We start from the raw sequence: 13,570 nt of genomic DNA, 5'->3' as shown, positions 1-13,570 counted from the left end.
AGAAACATTCTTCAAATTCAGCACATAATTGATCATGGGCGACATTTCCACATTTTGTTGATATAACAGAAAAACATAAGAAAACAGAAGCTTGAATGCGGAATATCCCGTAGTTTTACAAAAAGCAAGCCGAATAATGATGTTAAGATGAATTGTAGTGTGATTAAATCAAACAAATAATACTTTTATGACAACTTTTTGCAATTAAACTTACATAACTTGTGAAAAATTCCGGTCTCCGAATCTGCATACTTCGAACTATTTGAAAAATGTCTATTTCATTATCTAAATGCATTTTTTCTAGCACCAAACTTATGGCAACATATAGCCCACATTTACTGCATCCATTTCTAAACAAATAAGTAGGTTTATTAATTCAAATATAAAATGTCATTCCTAAAACTTGTGTAACTTCCATTTGTAAATGATCCGGTCAATGCTTTCAGTTTTTAGTAGAGTCCATTGAGTGAGTAGTTGCTCATTAACTTTTGTTGCTTTGTTGCGTATTATTTTGGTTATTTTATGTATTTTGTTGTGTATGCCTGTCTTTATCCCAGGATTTCACTTTTTTTATTTCCGCTAGAATCTTTGTTCCCCTGATTTCTCTTTCACGTTTCCGGACATATGTTTAATCAGACGAGTACCTCAATTACTTCCCACTACCTAAAGATTCCTATTAGCCAAAGTGATTAGCTTAAACAAAATACTAGAATCAATAGATAGAATGGAAGCAGTATATCAACCTTTTAAACTATGCAAAAGATAAAACATTGTGTCTTGATGTTATATATCCTAAAAACTAAGTGTACATTCATGATTTATAACACTATAAACCAAAAGCAAGCAATTTAATAACAAAATGAAATGCGATAAATTTATATCGGTTTGTGTTTTCAAGATGCAGTGCGCGTTGATGTATGCTTTCAAATAATTGTTGTTCATGAAATTCGCCTAAAGATGTTAAACAAATGTTAACGATATTCATACCTGCATACGACAGTTACTTTACCAAGACTATTTTGATCACATTCTTTCATCTCTTTGTAGAATTTGATAAGACGGATGGATGGAAAAGGAACCAACTCTTGCTCTTTCCATTCACTGTATTCAAGAATACGAACTTTTCTACCTTCATTGGTTGCCTAAAAATCACACAGTTAAGACAATTCAAAATAAAGCCATTTACAGATTTATACAAAATAATATAGAGAGAAAGATAGGTAGGGCCCTAGCCTTGTTGTACCATTTATACAAGGTGCTCTAAAAATGCTACGCAGCTTGATACTACTAATGGACCGAACCGTAAACAATGAGGGCACAAATCAACATTACGTATTGATTAGCTTGATATAATTAGGTTTAGGGTTAGTGTTGAAGGTTTGATTCAGCACATATTTCTGGTACTGAATGAATTTAGAAATGGAAAGTATGAAAATTTATACATTTTTTTAATGGAAGAAAATAAAAAACCTTAATATACAAAAGATTCGGCATATCTAATAACCCTAAAATCCATTTCCTTTCAAAAACAAGGTTTGAGGTTATACTTGAAGTTATTTTGTAAGTAAAAATAAATAAGATAACTAAATACAGTCTGAAATAACCCACGGATAAGTCAATATGTAGAATATTTTAAGTGACATAAAACTAATTAAGGTATTTATTACAAAAAAAGGTTTACCAAACGATGACAGGACCTGCATCGCACTGCAGCTGTCATTTATAGTTTATAGGTGCTGAGATTATTGTGAGGAAAAAAGTGCTACGGACGGATATATGGTACTACAAAACATAATTTCCAAAACTAAATAGAGAATCAAAATTCTTGATATAATGCACACCAACATATGGTGTTTTTGCTACATACCAAGTTTTATGAAACCATGTTTGGTAGTTTTAGAGGAATTGTGAGGATAAGCTGATAAATAATGATTTACGGTAAATTTCTAAGTTTATAAGGGCACACCTTCCATAAAATTTAGACAATCAATATTTCCCAATAATATGCACAACTAAATATGGTGCTCTTGCTACATACCAAGTTGTTATCTAAAATTGTGTTGGTAGTTTCTTACAAGTTGCGATTTTCAAAGCGGCATAATTCCCATAAAAAACAGACAATCAAACTATCTTGAAAATATGCAAAACTACATATGATGTTCTTGTTACCTACAAAGTTTCAGGAATTTCTGTTGGGATAACAAACTGATATCTTATTGTGTTACGGACAGACGGACGGACAAAGTGACTAGACCTGCTTTCGCTTTGGGCGACGCAGGTTAAAATAATATCAACCCATCCTACCTTATGTTCAAGAATGACAGACATATCTGTTTCAGATATTTCATTCTCTTTGTGTACACTGAACTTCTCAAATACGAGAGGTGCATCGTCGTCTGGGCATATCTGAGCATTCTGTAATTAGCAAAAATATGGTCACTTTTAAATTTTCCAAAAGTAATATATTAAGCGACATCAAACGATGCAGTAAGTTGATGATAAGAGTATATCTTTTATTACACATGATACATTTAAAACACAAATAAGTAAGAAATAAATCACTACAGGGGTACATTTTGTCGATTTTAACTGCAATAACTCTATTTGAAACATATCATCTCATGTGTAATCGAGGAAGAAAATAATCGATAAATACAATTTCATGTGAAAAAACTTAGATTATTCATCATTATTTCGATTTAAAACTACCATACACTTTTTATTATTTACTACACGACCTCAAAGTGACTTTATGACATTGCAGAAACACGTTTTAAAGATGACTGATTTCAGATCGTTGATGGTGAAAGACGTTGACACTATGTATATTTTCGTTTCAATATGGGGTTTTATTCATGATTATTGTATGAGTTCATGTCTAAATGTATGTTCCATCATGTTTGATTTTTAAATAGATATTGCATTCAACATATGTTGATAAAAGACGATCTTCCGTGCAAATGCAAACCTACTTACAACATTTGGTTTGTCCAGTAAAACAATTATTTCACAATCATGATCATACACCATCGTCCAAAAGTCAACAAGTGTTGACTCCAAAGGACATTGGGTAACAAAAAATGCATCACTGTTTGAGAATCCCTGTTAAAATAATATTTTATAAGTATAAAAACAAGGATAACAATTATAGAGAAATGACGTAAATGCATGAGATGCATTAAATTTTAAATTCAAATTAAAAAAAAAAATCTGTTGGTTATTGCCACTACTGCTAATTAAATTGTCACATATTTCATGTCTTCTCCCTAAAGTCTGAATTTTTCAAATCCGGTACCAACGTAATTATCGTAATCTAGCACACGATTGTTTACATTACTAAATAAGCCGTGATCCTATAACTAATTAGGTATATAGGGTTATAAATTATTTTACAAAAAACTATTTTACTGACAAACATCGAGGCTAAAATCGACATACATGAAGTTGCCACTACCAATTGATTGTTCATTTTCAAATTCGCGAGAAAATAACCATTAGTAATGGGAGATTAAAAAAAATCATTATTACTATTTGTCAACAATATGTCTAAATGAAAAAAAAAAGGATTGCGGCTTTACAATTTGAATTTTCTAGTGGTAAGTTATCAATTCAGTGTTCTTACTCATGGGTAATTGATTACTTACTGGTATTATCACAGCATTGATGTAGTCGTTCCTGTTTCTAGCATAAGACGTCAGGTACGGTCTGTACTTATCATCTTCAGAGATAATGTTTATTGTTTTATATTAATTTTCATTTTATGCTTTTATAAACCAAAAACGGTAAGTATTATCTTAATATCGATACAGTCAAACTTGACATAAGCTGGCAATTCTATTATTGCTTTCAAAGATTATGAGTCAGCATGTCATTGGTGCATCATTATTTTCCAATGTTTGAAAAAAAAAGAAATATAAAAACGCAATCGCCCAAATCATGCGATAACGAGGATCCTGTTACAGTTAGAGAAAGAAATTCTTACTCAGGGGTCTGTTGGTTACCCTGTCATTATATTTTATTAGTAATTAAAATACCTTAATCAAGTGATTAAAATTAATCATATAATTTACTTGTTGTTTAACTTGTTTTTTTTAAATTTAATGAGTCATGAGAATGCTTATCATGTCAATAAATTTAGTTCAACTACTGGACATGTACTAAACTTTAATCGCATAATTAAAACACCAAGTGCGTAGCATTTAACATTAGGGTTGAACCATGTTTTTAGCAAAACCCATACCATGTTTTAGCAAAACCCGTTGAATGAGTTATCTCTCATCGAAATTTGAAAATAAGTGTTTTAGAAGATAAAAACTATATAATCTATTCTATATGTACTTAGCCACCAAAATTTAACATGGTGATAAATTAATGCAAGACAATGAAAAGTGTCAGTTTTTACTACATAATTCAGAAATGTTCCTAGATATAGGTATGTATATTTTGCCCTTGTCTTTCTGTAACTTATTTGTCAATTGAAAATGTAATCATTGATAAGGGGGTACTACATCATCAAGTTTAAGTTATATTAAAATGAATATTGACCAAGGCAATGATAACACAGGTAGTAGACCTGGGGTAAGGGAGGTAATCCAAATAGAAAGGTTTTCAGTCACTGGAACGTTTGAATGACTTCTGATATTCAAGCTTCAAAGTGATACTGATGTAAAAAGGAAATTTCAATTAAGGTTTCTAGTAAATTGAAGTCTTTATTAAATGTTTCAAATTTGTACATTGAAGAATATATTTTTCAGAAGTTTAATTTAAAACAAAGCAGTCTACTGAATAAAAAGGTTTCTTTTCAATATGAAATATAAATTAGCTATCATGAATGAGAAAGTAGGCTAACCAATAGCCTAGCCAGTTTAAGAATTCCTGAACCTTTTAGAGGTAAAACAAAGTTATCATTTTATAATTCCTTATGAGATTTCAAGCTTGCTGTTTTTATAATGAAGCTGTGTACAGCATATGACTCTATCAAACAAATAACAGTGTCCATCTTCATGCAGAAAATCAATTTTAGGTGATATTATTTTGCATTATTCTGTGCTTTCGGCAGTGCTCTTTATTTAATATAAGACGCTATAATGTGGTACATAAATTACGTAACGTTTATATTGTATACTTCCATGATCTAGTTATTAATTTGACTGATAAAATAATTTCAAACAATGTTTTAAACATTACAAAAAAAAACAAAAAACAAAACAAAACAAAAAACAAAACAAAACAAAAACAAAAACAAAAACAAAAAACAAAACAAAACAAAAACAAAACAAAAACAAAAACAAAAACATAACAAAACAGAAAACTTCACCGTGAACTTTTCTAAAGTTCTGTTTGTGGTTTTGAACATGAATGGTCTATATAATAAAATTTTTGTATGAAAAATGAATAATATGTTTTTTGCAAAATGGAGATTTATATATAGACAAATGGCTGAAAAGTTCCACCTCTTTTTATTTTGGTAAAATAAAAGCTAAGCTACTGTTCTACAGCACAAATAGAAGCAAAACAAATTATATTGAAGCTAATGTATAAATCCCTTAAATTGACTTAATGTTTAGTTGTTCATTTAAATGTTCTGTTAAAAAGACCATAAAATACCAGATATGTTATGCTTGGCCAGTGATTCAGATGTATAAGAGTAATCAAAGGAACCAAGGTTATAGCGGTAATCAAAAGAATGTAATCCAGGGACAAAGACCAGACATGGAAAACAGACATACACAACAAAGAACATAAAGTAACTAAAATCATACATACAAAGTAACAAAAATAAGTGAGAAACTCGGACTCCACTAAAAACTGGGAGCATGGACCAGGTGCACCAGGGTCAGCGTCCTCTGCTTTTCTAGAAACACCCGCCGAGTTGCTCATAAAAAGTCAAGTCCGGGATAGACAAACGAGGAAAGGAAAACTATGACCCGTTGAATAATCAGTTTTCATGGTGCTGATGGATACACCATAAAGATCCACGAGTTCATGACGACGACCATAAAACTTCTGTAGTGATGACTTCAATCTTGTAGCAACATAACCCTGTTCCAGAAGCCTATTTGTTAGAGTTCTAGCGCGATACAAAAAGTCTGTGTAGTTTCGGCAAGCTCTGGCATAACGTATGAGTTGTGATATGAACACTCCATACGCAGGAGCCGAAGGGATGTTGCCACAGATGAAAAGAAAGTTGACAATTCTGAATGAAAAGTCATCACGTTTGTTGTAAAGTTTGGTCAATAGTTTTCCTTTACCATCAATTTCTAAGTGTAGGTCAAGATATGAGGCTGACTTCACAGTGTCTGTAGTATCCTTTATCTCAAGTTCTTTTGGGTAGATGCGATGTATCAAATCCCCGAAATTAGGATTGTTTAAAGATAACACGTCATCTAAATAGCGGAAACTGAGATTGAAGGATCTAGCTAAGCAATATTCTTTCTTTCTGATCAGATCAGCTATAAAGTCAGCCTCATAAGAGTGAAGGAATAAGTCAGCTGGTAAAGGAGCACAATTTGTTCCCATTGGAATGCCGACCGTTTGTTGAAAAACACGTCAACCACACTGCACAAATATGTTGTCGATTAAAAATTCCAGCATTTTGTAAATATCTTCCTCTGTATATTTGGAAGATGATTTGGAATTATTTCTTACAAAGTATGAGGAATTTCTACGAGAACTATATATTTGTATCTAGGTGTACCATCTTTTTTGGAAAAACAACGATGTATAATGTTTTTAAGTCGGGATTTTAATTGAGTATGGGGAATAGAAGTATACAGTGTTGAAAAATCATAGGTTTTAATGCTATTATATTCAGATAATAGTCTTGAACTGATTGTCTCCAAAAGATCTTTCGAATTTTTCAGGATCCACATTGAATTAATACCACTACGGGAGTAACAAGTGTTGTGGTAGGACTGTAGACCCTCTTTGACAGTGGTGAGTATAGAAGTTAAAAGTTTTGAAAGAGGTTCGGTGGTACATTTTGCAGATCCAGCTATGAAATGTTGTTTGTATGGATTCTTGTGAAGTTTAGGAATCCAGTACATAGATTGTAAATCACAATCATCGTCCTTGGTAGAGAGACCAAAAGAGGATAGTACAGATTTATGGTTTTCCACAATCTCTTCTTTGGAAAGAGTGGTAGCAGTGTAGGTCTTATCACTGCTATTATTTTCTACGTGTACCTCTGATAATAAACATTGGATATGAAACGTTTTGCAGACAAAAACAATGTTGTTTTGGGCTTTGTCTGCTGGTACGACAACATACTTGTCATGTATAGTAGACAATGTTTTTGCTACATTGGGGTCTTTGAAAACTGATGTAGCCTTGACACTCATTGACCTACTTAAAACTTTCATTCGTTTAAAAATTAAAGACCTCACGGCCTTCAACCACTCTGACAGAGAATCAATGTCTTCTTGTTCTCGTTTTATCCATTTTCTTGCATAGTCCTCGACGGCATCCATAAAAACTTTAAAGTTATAATTCCAATTTATGGAGCGTGGTTCACGGTACTTGGGACCTTTAGAAAGGATATTACGCAGAGATTCGTTTTCGATAATGGTTAAATCTCCCGTAATGACGTGACCAGAAGGACCATATTTGAATACAGAGGTTTTGCAAAAACAGTCAAAATAGCATATATAAAATAGCAATTTTCCAGTGCCCATTGTTTCAAATCTGCATGTCAAAATTTCTTTTAAAAATTGTCATCAGATGTACTACATTTAGTGAAAGAGTATGTACAAATTTAAAGAAAATTGAATTATTGGAAGATTTTGGGGGTATTCCAGGACTACTACCTTAAGTTGAAAACAAAATTTAATTATTTGATTTTCTCAACGCTCAATTAAGCTCTAATGACTCATACACATTTCATAATATTTTCTTAATGAAAAGTTTAACAACAGCAAAATAGCATGTAAACATTTTTGGTAATTCTAAATTTCACGAATGGTAAGTTGTGCTCTACTTACCTAAGCTCAGAGTAAATAATTGGCAGAATTTATTTTGTCGTTTTTAGACGGACCGCTAAACTACACAAGAATTAACACGCCGCGAATATTGCTGGCTATACGATAATATACCATAACCGCTTCTGAAAATCCTAATACTTATCTCTTTTACTGTACAAATTCTGGTTATTGGCAATGTTTAACCCTAATCATAATCACATCTACCATTTAGTAAACTACTTACGTGCTAATATACTTGAATAACTGTTTTTGTTGGTGTTCTGTGGGAGATTGGAAGCCAAGTAATCATCATCAGTATAAGATGATATCAAACTTTGTAGTTTCTGTACAACAATAAAATTAGCATGTTTACAATTGCATTCAGTCAAATTGATATTGAACCTTGCGTTTTTCTTTTACGGGAAAACAAATAAAAATCGGAGGGATTAATTTTAATTAGACTGCAGTTGCACTTTACTGCTTGAATAAAAAAAATACGTAGGAGGTCAACTTTTTGTCGAAATTTTATGAAATTCAATGTCTATTTGTTCCAAGATGTTATTTTCTCAATTGTATTACATCCCCTTATAGTTATTTATTTTGAAAATGGAGTTTCTAAATTTCAACCAAATTACACGTCGTCATAGGGCATTCTTTTTGTAAACCTTTGTGTAAATCTTCTTTTTAAGTTTCTTTCCTTTGTTTTTATAACTAAATAATTATCTCTTTCCACTCCCATTTTTTTTAATTTCTCAAATGCATTTATGTATAGACATTTTTCCATGCAACTGGTTTTACATGTATGTCTGTGTCTATTTTTATGTTGAATTTGACTTGCAAAAAAGGGGTTTTCAACAGCTACAATAAAAGATTGGACATTAATGAAACATTAGGTGACGGTGAAAAACGGGTGAAGGCAAAAAGTACATAATGGCCTAACTCGAAAGCTGCATCTTGAATGTTGCTGAAAAATAAAATTAACCAGTAATTGTTGGTACGAAACATCCGTGCAAAGATCTGTTTTTAATTAATCATCTGGAAAATGCCGGTGACAGACAAACGGATGGACGGACACGGAACGTTTCGGAGGATATCACAGATACCTCGCCAAACGAGAGGAAATCAGCGGACAACACACATCCCAGGATCATCTACATGTACATATTTGTAGGACAAGTCACAAACACAGGAAATAGACTTAACAGTTAACACAGAAACGAATAAAACGAACTCATGTACGGAAACTCCTCAGGAAAAATGGACGAAAACAGAAGTGGAACATTATGACAACAGATACAATATGTACATTAATGAATACAGCCATCTGTTTTTCATTTTACATTTTTGTTGTTGAAAACCCTCATAGTGTTTACCTGGAACTGTTTTCTATACAGTTTTTGGTTTGATGGCAACTTATTTTTCTCTTGTTCTTCGACGATTCTACAGAAATCTGACGTTGGAATGGATGTATCAGGAACGGTGAATAGTTCAAGTAACACTTCAAATACTAATGCATACTGCTCCTGTATGGAATAATAAAATAATAAAACAATAAATTCACGTTAAGCTAGTTTTCTATTCGAACAAATGTCATCCCTTAAAAGTAAAATTAATTGCGCACTTTTTCATTTAAGAAGAAATTGAATTATCAAAACTGTCTTTATATTATTGATGCTTAATCATATTTACATGAGACACTTCAAAGTAATGCATACATAAGTGTTTAAGTGACATACGTGGGTTTGTATCATATTCATTCTGTTTTTCCGCATTATCTGTACATACTCCATTACATCCACTTCTCCATTAGTTTTCCCGAGTGAATAGAGGGAGTCTATTGCTATAAATGTCCCAGTTCTTCCAACACCAGCACTTCAATTAAAACCATTCAAACTGACCCATCAGAATTTCGCTAAATGCTAAAACGGTTTAATTTCTTACCCAGTTTATTAGTGGAGTCCGAGTTGCTTTTTTATGTTTGTTGCTCTGTACGTATTATTTTGTTTATTTCATGTATTTTTTGTGCGTGTCTGTTTTCCCTGTCGGGTCTTTGTCCCTGGATTGCATTCTTTTGATTTCTGCTTGAATTTTAGTTCCCCTTATTAATCTTACCAATTACATTTGTTGTCTCTGAACGACAGTAGCTAAATTTTTTGTACAACATGTTGTTATTTGATGCGTAATCAATAATATATTTTTACACTATGACTTTGTTTTATTCCTTAATGCGTTGTTCATGCATCATCTCCTTTCCTTACGCTCGATATTAAGATTAAGTTATGACAAAACTAGGAATATTCAATAATCTTTTATTTTATAAGTCTATGATAACCTTTATTAATAAAAATATGTAGTATACCTGCAATGAACAAGCAAAGGACAATCTTTAGAGTCACTTTGGCTTTTAACTTTTCTGTAAAATGTCACCAGTTTAACTTTTTCTGGAATGCCATGATCTGGCCATTGTGTAAAATGAAAAAGATTCACTTTTCTTTGTTTGCTTGTCTGAAAGTGAATATTACCTTTCTCAATCAAAAGATCTATCACTGAATGCGAACATTTTGATGGTAAATAAGTGACGAAAGGGTGTCTTTACCAATTTGTGTATCCATTCTGTCCTTTTCTTATGTCTCATTGTCTATAACTTATGGAGAGGATTTGTGGTAAAAAAATGTTTGTACATCATGCAGTGTTGATCATACAACATTCATTTCACAAATAAATTTTATGACATTGTAAAATCTACAATAAATTGCTGCCTTTGATTGACAGAAAAGGGGCGTGATTTACTCGCGAAATAAAGCAAGGAACTGGTAAACTGAAAAACGAAACGAAAACCGTTAAGGAAAAAAAAAACGAAATCCAGCTAAAACTAACGAAATCGATAAGCATTAAAAACGAAAACTACGAAGAAACCTAAGTGAGGATGATCTGAATTTTTGTAAAGAAATTTAAAAAAAAAATGTTGAATACAGCAAAGAGAAATTGGAAATTTTGGTTTTAGTAAAATATCCTCGACTTCTTCGATTTTTAAATCGAACCGCAGAATTAACATATCCTTACTGCAAAAAATAAACCAATACTTTATTGAGAATCGTTCTGGAAAAGAATGTTAGAAATGGTCATAATTAATAAACTATATAATATCATTCTTCAACCATTTTTTTAAAGTCTATGCATCGATACGTTTTATTAACGCAGTGAACCGACAGTCGTATAATCCTGAGTGAATATATGTTAAAAATTTTATTAGATAATGGACTGCCATATCAACATGCAGTCTTCATTTATCAATTTAAGATTATGAATACCAATTATTTGAAAATAATCCCACTAAAGAATGTACATGTAAACATACATGTACATGCATGTCTGTGCAGGTTGATTTGTGCTTTGTATCTGAATTGCAATACAAGTGTACTCATCATAATGTCAGAACAGAGATGATTTATATAAATTTTCTTTTTTTTTCAGGAAGAGACCACATGAAGGTGCAGACCATTCTTAAACTATAAGAAACAAGTTCTCAATGACAATCTGAACACTTGATTACTATATTTAATTACAGTTACCTGTTACTTGTTATACATGAACTTTTTCATTTGTAGTATAGAAGGAGTAATCAAGGAAACCAAGGTTACAGCGGTAATCAAAAGAATGTAATCAAGGGACAAAGAACAAACATGGAAAACAGACATACACAACAAAGAACATAAAGTAACTAAAACACACATACAAAGTAACAAAAGTAAATGAACACAAGACTTCCCGGTACAATTTATAATGGCCTTGCTCTGTGCATCATTATAGGGGAAAATCAGTTGTCCGGGAAGTAAGCGAAGTCCCAATGAATAAAGAGAGGGAAGACATCCTACCGAGATCTTATTTCGAATTCCGTTTTTAAGTGTGTAGTATTTTCTCTGCATAATAATTAATTGTTCTTTTTTCAGTTCAAGGATATTATAAAATAAGTGGACACACAATTTTATTGACGTTTAATTGGTCGACTGAGAGGCAAAACGAAAGCTGTTATTAACTACGGTTTAAAGGTCAAAAACCTTTATATATATTTATAGTCTAACACAACTGTAACACGTATTTTACGTACTATTCTTATCGATAAGACTACCTATCGTCACATACACAGGACATTCCTGTTCTGGATTTACATACTAGTAATTAATTTGCTTGTTTTTTTTTCATGATATGCAGGCGAGTACAGTTTTTATTCAAAATTTCACAGTTAACATTTACGTATATATTGCACGTACCTTTCTTGTAACTATCTAGAACTCATTATTACTTGATGTAATATTTAAACTACAAGCAATAAACCCATTTAACTTTCAAATCTCCCCCCCCCAAAAAAAAAAAAACAAAACAACAACAACAAACAGACAAACAAGTTTGAACTTTTACAACATTCATACAATACGATCACTTGAATTCAAACTTCTCAAATGAACATTCGGGTGTAGCTAAAGCAGACAAGTGCAGATATGTTGTCCCTTCAAAGACTGACCATGACTTTAGAGTAACGACCTGGTTGGGCATCTTTAAAACAAACGTGACTACTTTTTTCCTTTTTGAAAGTTTATTGTACAATGTTAGTCACAAGATTTGAATGTGAGCGCTCGAATAGTGCACATATGTTCTGTGTTATTCTATACGTCACTTATCTCCTGGAACATAGTACAATATAAATAACAATATATTGAAAATGAAATAATTTATTTGGCCAAAGTTTCCCCTATGGTGACCCCATGAATGAGGTAATTGGCTTTTCGTGAGTTGACCAATAATACTGTTAGAAAGGGGTCACGTGACAGTTACAATTTATCTCCATCAAGTAAAAGTCTAATTTCATTACTGGTGAATTTTGTTAACCCAACACCACCCCTTTCTACTACCTTTTTCTTTGATCTGCTATGTTATTGTGTGTATTATTCATATATAAGAGTTGCTGGGAGTAGCACACAAAGCTGGTACTTAGATGTCTTCAAATGGTCCCAACCTTTCTTTGATGTTTCGACCCTTAACGCTCATTTTGTTTGGTCGTAATATTGTATGGACTTCTTGGAAACCAGTTCTTATGTGATGTCTGCATGAATATGCAATCCTCTACCCTGGTTCACTTTTTTTTTTGCCTGGAGTTTGTTTCATGTCCAATTTCTCCATGTTTTAATCTATCTCTCAGTTTTCTCCTTCCGTATTGTTCTTTTCCCTTCCATGTCGGGTGTCTTAGAAATAATGCTTTTGTGAGTTTTCGGCTGTAAACCAGAACAGTGTTCATTCAAAGTACTTATGATCTTTTAAATGGTGGTATAAGCCTTTGTCTAAATCCATTGATTTCTTTATGAATTCTGTTGGACAGATCCTTAAGTAACAAAGTGGGCAATAAACAAAAAGGTCAAAATTACCTATCTAGCTTAGAACAAAATACCTATAAAAAATTGGAAAAATTAAATCTTCTTGTTAAATGTCCAAATCACTACCGAAGACATTTGATAAAGTAATGGCCATTTAAACACGGGACCCTATATATCTTCTGAAGTTATCTATGGCACTCGCTGTAATTCCTTCTTTCAATGGATGCTTTGATTTTCATAAAG

At 32.2% G+C, this 13,570-nt stretch overlaps 1 protein-coding gene across 8 annotated transcripts in view; it reads right to left on the bottom strand.

Annotated features, from left to right (window-relative positions):
• Positions 1-13,570, bottom strand: part of LOC148629124 (receptor-type tyrosine-protein phosphatase epsilon-like) — a 40,841-nt gene that overhangs the window by 1,901 nt on the left and 25,370 nt on the right. For 7 of the 8 annotated variants that reach the window (XM_088544445.1, XM_088544408.1, XM_088544433.1 and 4 more), the window contains 9 exons: positions 10,318-10,463; positions 9,695-9,830; positions 9,332-9,481; positions 8,203-8,302; positions 3,645-3,718; positions 2,977-3,102; positions 2,305-2,415; positions 988-1,142; positions 215-350 (listed from right to left, as the gene is read on the bottom strand). In XM_088544445.1, the coding sequence (XP_088400571.1) occupies positions 215-350; positions 988-1,142; positions 2,305-2,415; positions 2,977-3,102; positions 3,645-3,718; positions 8,203-8,302; positions 9,332-9,481; positions 9,695-9,830; positions 10,318-10,463 (1,134 nt within the window). The remainder of the gene's footprint in view (positions 1-214; positions 351-987; positions 1,143-2,304; positions 2,416-2,976; positions 3,103-3,644; positions 3,719-8,202; positions 8,303-9,331; positions 9,482-9,694; positions 9,831-10,317; positions 10,464-13,570) is intronic. The other variant, XM_088544446.1, reaches the window with a different exon arrangement.

Source organism: Perna viridis, chromosome 1 (assembly GCF_037379345.1).
Source record: "Perna viridis isolate PV_CMFRI_1.1 ecotype Kerala chromosome 1, ASM3737934v1, whole genome shotgun sequence".
NCBI lineage: Eukaryota > Metazoa > Mollusca > Bivalvia > Mytilida > Mytilidae > Perna > Perna viridis.
This window is presented reverse-complemented; position numbering and strand designations above follow the sequence as displayed.